Source organism: Clarias gariepinus, chromosome 17, assembly GCF_024256425.1.
Source record: "Clarias gariepinus isolate MV-2021 ecotype Netherlands chromosome 17, CGAR_prim_01v2, whole genome shotgun sequence".
Classification (NCBI taxonomy): Eukaryota; Metazoa; Chordata; class Actinopteri; order Siluriformes; family Clariidae; genus Clarias; species Clarias gariepinus.
In genome coordinates, this window is record NC_071116.1 from 14,074,627 (window position 1) to 14,084,787 (window position 10,161).

Consider the following 10,161-nt stretch of genomic DNA (forward strand, 5'->3'; position numbering starts at 1 on the left):
AGGAGACTTGAGGCGGGGTACACCCTGGAGTGCCAATCCATTGCAGGGCTCACACATACAAACACACACACTCATTCACACTCACTTACTGTCCATACCGCTTTATCTCATATTCAGCGTCGTGGGGGGCCTAGAGTATCCCAAGAGACTTAGGGAACGAGGCAGGGTACACCCTGGACAGGGTGCCAATCCATCGCAGGGCACATACATACTCAAATGCTCATTTACACACTACGGGCAATTTGGGAACGCCAGTTAGCCTAATCTGCAGGTCTTGGGACTGTGGGAGAAAACCGGAGAACCTGGAGGAAACCCACCAAGCACGGGGAGAACATGCAAACTCTACGCACACAGAGATGAGAATAGAGCCTGGCCTGGAATTGAACCCGGATCCTGGAGGTGCTAACCATTACACCACTGTGCTGCCAGCAATGTTTCGAGTATTTAAAAAAAAAAAAATAGTACTAAATAACTATCACATTTTTAAAATGTAATTTTACAAGTCAAATAGCAGAAAACAATCCTACTCTAATATATTTAATATTTGTTGTTGCAATGCAGCAAAAAGGGAAATATTCAGTGAGGAAATACTTTACGCTGGAACTATAAGCAGGAACAGGGGGAATGTAAACAGAAGTCTCAATGCTGTAATTTCCTTATCCCTCCCACAAACTGCTTGTAGGACATCCCTCCTGAAGGGCTATAAATCATTGTCTAGTGCAGGAGTATTTTCATTTTGCAGCTTGCACACACCTGAAGGATCACCAAAGGCTGGGCTACAGTATTTCAGCAAGGTAACCTGAATATAATTTTTTTTTCTTACTTTATATATTATATCTAAGCACTTTCATAGAGTAATGTAATAAAAATACATCCCAAAAAAATGTTCCACTAAAATATTATTCTCTGCAAAGGTCAAGTTCAATATCAGTGCATATTCTGGCTACAATTCGGTTTCTTTAATTTATAGCTTATATATGCAGGATAGGATAATAATGGATTATACAAACTGCTTAATGTATCTGAAATTTTATGGGTATTGGGATGTTGCACTTAAATGCACTCAAAATCAAAATCTAGAAATAAGGTGGGTTGTATTGGCACCGCATCCAGGGTGTACCCTGTCTGGTGCTCTGAGTTCCTTTGGATAGGCTTTTCCTAACACCGGATAAGCAGTATATGTAATGGATAGATGGATGGATGGATATGGCAATTGCATGAGAGCATTTGCATAATGGTGGTAGGGATACCAAATTGACTTTGACTTGTTCATTATCTTCTCCAAATTGTATGCTACTCACTACATTGTATGCTATTTTGAATATTTTACTATTTACAGCTAGTGAACACCTGTAAGAAATACATGATATCTGTAAGAAATAAACTGTAAAGCCTTTTAATTATACAGAGCATAAGATAAAACAAAATACCTCACAACAAACATGATAACAAATCCCTTCACATATTTTTAGGTCTCCAGCCATGGATATTGGGGCTGATGTCGAAGTGGAGGCGAGCTTAAGCACCAGCTCATACAAGCCTGAGCACGTTCTTCATGTCCTTAATGACTTCAGAAAAAGTGGCACCTTTACCGATGTCGTCCTGCAAGTAGAGCAGCAAGAGTTTCCTTGCCACCGTGCTGTGCTGTGTGCCTCCAGTCAGTACTTTCGCACCATGTTTATGGGAAAGCTGCGTGAGAGTGGTCAGTCTGTGGTGCAGCTAAACAAGATCTCAAAAATTGCCCTAGAGCACCTGCTTAACTTCATTTATGAGGGCCGTGTTCAGCTCCAGGAGGAGAATGTGGAGATTGTTTTTCAAGCTGCTCACCTACTGGATGTTCCTGCACTGTCTAGAGCCTGTGTGGACTTCCTGGAGAAATGTGTGTGTCACTTGAACTGCCTGGGCCTGATGGAATTCGCCAAACACTACCTGCTGCAGCCGCTACTGGAAAAGTGCCAGAACCTGCTGTATCAGGACTTTGGCATTGTCACGAGACAGGAAGAGTTTCTTGAGCTGCCTGTGGAAAAAGTGGTGGAGCTGTTGAATTGTGAAAAGCTACAGGTGCAGGAGGAAGTCCTGGTGGATGCTGTACTGTTATGGGTGCACCACCAGAGCTGGCAGCGGAAAGCAGCTCTTGCAAAGCTACTGGAGACGCTCCGACTGCCCTTGTTAGACCCTGTGTATTTTACCAACAAGCTGGAGGCTGAAGAACTCATCCAGGATTCCCATGACTGCAGAAAGCTGTTACAGGAAGCGAGACTCTACCGCATGTATGGCAGAGAGATCAGCTCACAGAGAACAAAACCAAGAAGGTCAGTGAAAAAACACGAATGAAGTGACAGTACTCAGATGGTTCCCTTTCAAGATCTAGGTTTAGTCATAAATGGTCAGTACAGATGTGATGGTAATTGTGGTCCCAATATTCTTCCAAAACAAAATTGCAAAAAAACAATAGTAAAATGACCAATAACAGTATTTCTTTTTCATGTTCACTGTCATTTCTACTTTGCCCTTTTATTTGTATGGCTTTTAAAAATTTACAAATGCACCAGATTCATCAGGTTAGCTTGCAAAGTCGAATTTACATCTTCATACTTAAATAATCTATGTATTAAAGTTTCCAGTGGGATTTCAGCATTAAATGAAAGGTCATTGAAAAGAGAAAAGCTATACATAAAAGCTAAAAGTTAATTACTAGCTACAGCATTTTAGCAATTTTTCACTTTTACTTAAAATTGTTAATAAATGAAAATAAGTGAAAAACTATAACTGATGTTTTTTTTGGATTACCAAAGTTAGTATTCCATATAGGAAATCTGCATGGGAGTTCCACGTACTAACGTCTCTCTCTCTCTCTCTCTCTCTCTCACACACATATAGGCAGTCTGGCTGGGCTGAGGTGATTGTGGTTATCGGAGGTTGTGACAAAAGCAGGATTTCAAGGTTCCCCATGACTGAGAAACTGGACTCCACCACAGGGCAATGGCTCGCCTCAGCCAATGTGCCAGGATACAAATGTGAATTTGCCGTCTGTGAACTCCACAATGACATTTATTTATCAGGTAAACTACAAAACATGTTGCCCAATTTAGCAGCCGTAATAAATCTGCATGCATATTTATTTTCCATTTCGATCACATTTCTATTTAAATTAATTATTTTACTATGCAAAATGTGTTGAAGGCGTTTCTTAATAGTAAAATAATTAATATGCCGACCTATGAAAATACTTAGGAAGTACTGTATAATGAAGCATGGCTGTTTAAGTTTAAACTACACTTTAACAGATCTAATTTTATACATTATAAAATAATCTTACTGCCTGTCAAGAAATGAAAAATGCCTTCTTACGTGAACATGCTAACAATGGAGCATTGGGTGCTCAGTGGTAGGATTCTCTCCTGAGGAGGCCCAAGTTTGATTACCAGGTAATGCCCCAAACCCAGTCACTGGATGCAGAGCATGCTTAGTTATGGTCCCAAGCCCACATAAAATAGGAGGATTGTATCAGGAAAGGCATCTGGTGTAAACCATGGCTGTCAAATATGCTCAGATGGTCCACTGTGGCAATGGAAGTAGCAGAAAAGTTAACAGCTTAAGCACGTAGATAAGTATTTGTAATTTGTTATTTGCTTAAGCAATAGTACTGTATACATAATATTATACAATACAGTATATATATATAGATGCAGTGAGTGAGGACATGAAGTTAGTTGGTGTGAGAGAAGAGGATGCAGAGGATAGGGTTAGATGGAAGCAAATGATTCGCTGTGGCGACCCCTGAAAGGGAACAGCCGAAAGACAAAGAAGAAAAAAATTATATATATATATATATATATATATATATATATATATATATATATATATATATATATATATTATAAATTAAATTATAATTTTTTATAAATAAAAATAAAAATTATTATTTGGTAAAGTGGGACAATGGGTAAAGTGGGACAGTTAAGCTCAATAATTTATATCTTTGCATGGATATGTTTTTATTACTAAAAATCGACAATGAGTTCATCATTAGCAAGTATGTGATAAAAAAAAAAAAAAATGTGTCACATCATATTTAACAACCATTTTTAGAAAGTGTCCCACTTTACCACTATTCACCTATTAATAAATAATTAATAATTGATAATAATTAGATTTTTTTTTATTTAATTAATGACAATACATAAACCAAAAATTATAATAACATGGGAGCATGGTGTCATAGTGGTTAGAACTGTGGATTGGCCCCAAATCCAGGGGGTACCCCCCACCCCCCGCCCCCAAGTGTGCAAAGTTCCCTGAGAGGCCTCCAGTCCTCCCTGAGTGACAGAGAGAAAGAGAGAGAGAGTGAAAAAATAACATCGTCTTTTTAATATTTTTTTGTTTAGACGTTCAATATACTTATTACAATTGTTAAAGGTCTCTTATTTTTTTATAAACAAATCAATAAGCTTCATTCAGTTTAGCATCAAATTATCATAATTGTAAGAATGATATCAAGAGTCATACAATTTTCATCTGTGACATTCTTATGCTACACCGTATAGTTTAATGCTATAGCTAGCTTTGTGTATCTGAAGATGGATAAATGTGGACAGATAACACCACTCAACCTTCTACAAAAATGTTTAGTGTAAAACTCTATCCAGTGAAAAAGAACAATAATTGGATATATTTAACTAAATCAACCTAGATTGTTTTGCTAACACTCTGACTAGCATTTGTTCCAGTAGCTAATGTAATAAGCAGCAAGTCAAATTCTTGCGACTCTGACATGGAAACATGACATAAACTAAAACCCATTTTTACAACATCAAAGCAGAATGTGTAGTTTAAAAAAAGAAATCATGTATGAATTATGAGAAAAATCTTAAATTCTACATAACATAAAATGTTTGTAATGACAGATTGTACAGATGCTATTTAGTGCTTAAATGTTGATTGAAACAAGTAAAAAAAAACCTAAGAATTAATACATTTGAATTATATGCACTTTGTAATCATTTACACACTCTACTTCCACTGAAATATTTTCATATATTTGTATAAGTGTACATGTGGTGTTTGTTCTAATCTCTATCTGTTTTATCTGTTATGGAATTACTGATAGCATCTGAATTCAACTGTAAAAAAAAATGCTGCATGATATGCGTGTGCCACTTTATGCGTACACTTAATAACCGCATGGGTTTTGCTCTTTACATGTACATGCAGGTGGGCAGCTGAACAGCACACAAGTGTGGCGCTACATGGCTCAGCTGAACCAGTGGGTTTCTGTTGGTAGGCTGCTGAAGGGAAGATGGCGACATAAAATGGCCTCTCTGTGTGGAAAGGTTGGCTCCATATCATATGCATCCACTTTTTTGTGCTATTCCCACAACGGCATTTTATTCATACTGTTATATGGGTGTGTTTGTGACCACAGCTGTATGCTGTAGGAGGATATGATGGACAGCAAAGGCTAAGCAGCGTGGAGTGTTTTAGCGTGTTTGAGAATGTGTGGAAACCTGTGGCTCCTCTGTTGATGCCTGTTAGTTCTGCCGCTCTGGCTAGCTGCTCTGGAAAGCTTTATGTCATCAGCGGAGCTCTGAGTGAGGACTGCAACACCAACATGGTGAGGCTTTCACACATACGTACAGTAAACACATGCACAGTGTTATAAAAATCAGCTTGCAAAAAATACTTGGAACTTTAGGCGATTATAGATGAAATTAAATCAAGCGTCACTTCTCAGCAGCAAACCTCAGATAAATACTCTAGGACTTCTAGCTTATTATTATTTTTATTCTTATTATTTTTAATCCTGTTATTGTTGTACAAAGTGTGCTTCTTAAATACATAAACTGTGAAAACATCATGTCATCACTAAGACATAATAAAACCTGCATGCAGCTTCAGGATAAACAGTCTTGTAATGTTTTGAGAGAGTTTTGCTCCTTTACATGATACATTACCGGTATTACAAAACTTAATACAAAACAGTACTTTTGTGTCTTTTGCAAGTCCTCACGAACCCAGACCTAACTACAAGTTATATTGTCTATAGGCGACTAAAATGCTAAATTAGGTGTTTGTTTAAAGTGCAAAATTGTTATCAACAAACAATGAAGATTTTATCCTATATTACATTCATAAGTTTTGGGAAATCACTGCACAGCAGGGAAGTAGTTTTAAGCCAGATGTCAAGGCACTGGTTGCAGCCATTTGATTTATTTGTAAAATTTTATTATTCTTTGCTTATTTTTATATAATGCACAAAAATAGTCAACGTTATACAGCAAAACATGTAAACATGTATCTTTCTTTTTATAAGAATATTCAATTTACATGTATACATGTTTATAAGTGTACGTAATGTAATCATATGTAGACATCATGCTGCAGCTGCTTATAATTTTCCATTAAAACATTGCACAGATGAGCTTACAGTCGTGGCCAAAAGTATTGGGACAAAAGTGGAATTTTTATAATCAAAAATTTTATTTTATGCAATGAAATTGCTACACAACAATCTTTATGAGTCTTTTATTGTCCAAAACCTGTTGGGCATAGCGTCAAAAAGATGTCTGAAGTTCTCTGATGCCAGCATGATTGCTTCTTGGAGATAATGTACAGAACTTTGCCACTGATGTTCACAGTTCAATTGAGAATTCCGAAGTTTTAATAGATTTTTGTGGAACACAAGTTGAATCACAATTCTTTGAAACATTATCTAATTTCATTGAGTTGAGTGAATTATAAATACCCTACAAAAATAATTTATGCATTGAAATGTTGTTTTGAAGTTAGCAATAGACACAGGATTTTACAGTTAGCACTGTGCAGTGTTAAAAGGTGTTGTGTGCATGTGTATGTTCCAGGTACAGTGTTATGACCCTGTAAAGGATCAATGGACATACACACTGTCCTGTCCTTTCTCTAAGAGGTGCTTAAACGCAGTGTCACTGAACGGCTCCATCTACATAGCTGGAGGTCTGCTGGATGTGTTGTACTGTTACAGTCCCAAGGTCAACTCATGGAGTAAAGCTGCTGTGCTTCCTATGAAATTGGTAGGAGAAAAAATAAACCCACAAGTCTCTAATGCACATGATTTCTCTTCTCTTTAAATACCACTATAGTATAAGTGTAATTCAGCAGTAATTAATACTGGTTCTTTTAAAGATATAAAGTGTTTAATGAATTAACTAAATTATGCTGACTTTAGTTAATTCCTGAGTGACCTATCACATCTCTGCACTTTCACCCTGAGCAGATAAGCACTGTGTATTTACCCTGTCCAATTTATGTATTTTAGGAAAATTGCGGGCTGACTGTTTGTGATGGTAAAGTGTGTATCATGGGTGGTCGTGATGAATTTGAAGCTGTGACTGACCGTACATGGGCATTTGACCCCCTGAGTGGCCAGCTTACTGAAGAGATGCCACTATCACACAACCTGAGCAACCATGGATGTGTTACTATCACACAGCACCTACATTACAAATGAAGGTTGCGATTATGTTTTTTCTTTGAAGCTGAAAAAAATCCCGTAATACATAGATTACATCCTTGCTGCTCATAACCAAACTGCTACAGGCTATAAGTATTTTTTTCAAGAAATCCCTAACAACTAACTAACTGTGAACATATTAAGCTGTGAAACTACGCATTTATGAAGTAATTATATAAAGTCAATCACTGTATGCACTGTATCTCTCACTGTTAAAATAAAAAAATGTTGGTAACATTTTTATTTATTTTTCTCTAAGTATTAATCTTATATTTGTCAAAGCATTATTTTAAAGTATACCAACTATAATTATTGTAATTATACATAAATAAAGAAAACCAGAACTAAATACCAACTTGTCTAATACTTTTTTTAATGGCCAAGAATCTACTAAAATATATGAGGGAGATCTTCACATCTACAAACTACACCTTTAGGAATATCCGCACACCTGGAGTTATGTGAAATCATATGTCAGTGGCACAAGGCAAAAAAATATGTAGATACAGGTCGAGTGCATTAATTAAACTTAATTTACATCTTATATCTGAATGTAGAAAAAGTAATGTCATTTCTGTGGCATTGAAAAGAATGGAAGCACGGTGATCTCTAGCCCAATATATTCATTTACCGTCTGCAGTGTGATTTGATATACCTGAAAGTTAAACATTATTTGCACAAGTAAATATGAATGAGGAACATAGAGTAGAAAATCTCCACTTTAGGACAACAGAAAATAAAGTGATACAGAAAGAAACAAAGAAAAAAAAACAAAGGGTGCATTTACATCAACCAGCCTGAAAATATAAGAGGCACTGGTGATGAAACTTATCAATGAAAGTTATAGTATAATGACTTTTACCTGCAGCAAAACAATTAAATGGTGCAAATGTTGTAAAGACGGCTACAAGTTTTTGGAGGTGGCTTGGAGCCCACAACAGTCGTTCTCTTGAATATTCTGTAAGTGGAACTACTAGTGATTGAATGCTGAAGCAGTTTAGTATAGTAGTAATCTTTACCAGGGATGGGTAGTAACAAGTTACATATGTATGTATGTATATACTTTTACATGTCCCAATGTTACTTTCTATCTGCTAAGTCATTTGGTGGGCAACTGAATATACAGTATATTTTACACTGGAAATAGTTTATACTGTTTAATCATACATATGTTACCTACAAAATAGTTTATACTGTTTAATCATACATATGTTACCTACAGTATGTATTTGTTTCAAAAGCTTTATGTTGTAAAAAAAAAGTGAGATTAGGAAATGTGTGTTTCTTGTTCCATAATTTGCTAATTTGTACAGATATTTAGTTTTATGAATTAGTTTTATTTATTTTATTATTTGGAAATGTCAGAATTTGTAAATTATTTTATGATTTTGTCTGGCTGCTTACATAATTTCTAAAAAAAACAGTTGTATGGAAGTGAAGAAGCAAATAGGAAACAATGATTAAAATAATAAATAAGTATAATATGATGCGAGTATGAGGTATAAGGAAACTCTTTTAAAGCAAATAGTCTCGTGACAGGCCATCACAGAAGATAAACAGTACAGATAAACAGTAACATACACAGCAGCGGCATCAAAGAAAGCCTAACCGAAAGAATGCCTGGAAGCCTGTTAATGAATTCCATGCCAATTAATGCGCATCTGCAAGAACAATACTGCAACTACAACTTCAGGTAAGGAATTGTAATTTTGTATCTTCTGTTATAAAATCACTGAATTGAGATTTAAATACAGCCTTTTTTTGTGTTGTGGAAGAATTATTTTTTTTTTACGGATATTATACCTTGTAGTTGACCTGGGTTCTATCATCAGGGAAGTTTATGTACTGACCTCTTAATTAGCAGTTTCTCTGTAAAACTGTGTAAAAAGCTTAATGTTAGAAGCAACTGGAGACAAACTGGTACAGACTATCCTCTTTGGGTCACAGATGAAATCCTGGGTTTCAAAAGTGAAATCATTTAAAACTAATCTAGAGATCTCTCCAATCTCATTAAAAAGTTAAAAAGGGTCACTGAATTAATAAATAACATCTATCTGGAGGTAAACCTGCCTCTTCTGAGATAGGTAATTCAAGGCTCAGTTTAGTCCTGGAGTAGCTCTAATCTTCCTTCTGAAAATACAGTGCCTTGCAAAAGTATTCATACCCCTTGAACTTGTCCACATTTTGTCACGTTACTACAAACGTAAATGTATTTTTTTGGGGGATTTAATGCTATAGACCAACACAAAGTGGCACAGAATTATGAAGTGGAAAAAAAATTATGGATGGTTATAATTTTTTTTTTAACAAATAAAAAAATCTGATTTTTTTTTTAGGATAATCCTAGGATTATACTTAATTTCTGTCTGGCTTGATTTGAGGTATTTGATTTAAAAGTACAAGACATTATGCTCATGTTTTCTAAAAAAAAACCTTGCACCACTGGATCAATGATTTTGTACTGATAAATTTGTTTATATTTACAGGACATGGCCTCAATTCCTCAATTCCCCAAGCAAGGATGTAATTAGTATTAGACAAGTTGATAATTAGTCTTGGTTTTCTTTATTGATGTACAATTACAATAATTATCGTTGGTATACTTTAAAATACTGTTTTACCAAATATAAGATTAATACTTAAAAAGAAAATGTACATGAATAGATGGGATA

General features: G+C 35.6%; 1 protein-coding gene across 1 annotated transcript; it reads left to right on the plus strand.

Moving 5' to 3' along the window:
• Nucleotides 1-356: 356 nt before the first annotated feature.
• On the plus strand, nucleotides 357-7,823 carry klhl35 (kelch-like family member 35). The gene is made up of 8 exons (XM_053476098.1): nucleotides 357-399; nucleotides 719-794; nucleotides 1,473-2,312; nucleotides 2,881-3,062; nucleotides 5,215-5,333; nucleotides 5,426-5,614; nucleotides 6,861-7,049; nucleotides 7,295-7,823. The coding sequence occupies exons 1-8, from the start codon at nucleotides 357-359 to the stop codon at nucleotides 7,484-7,486; spliced, it is 1,830 nt and encodes a 609-aa protein (XP_053332073.1). The 3' UTR covers nucleotides 7,487-7,823.
• The last annotated feature ends 2,338 nt before the right edge of the window (nucleotides 7,824-10,161 follow it).

Coding starts and splice junctions, on each gene's coding strand:
- klhl35 (XM_053476098.1), top strand. CDS start 357: ATGAGAATAGAGCCTGGCCTGGAATTGAACCCGGATCCTGGAG. Junction 400..718: donor ATTGAACCCGGATCCTGGAG/GTGCTAACCATT, acceptor ATCATTGTCTAG/TGCAGGAGTATTTTCATTTT. Junction 7,050..7,294: donor CTGTGCTTCCTATGAAATTG/GTAGGAGAAAAA, acceptor TATGTATTTTAG/GAAAATTGCGGGCTGACTGT.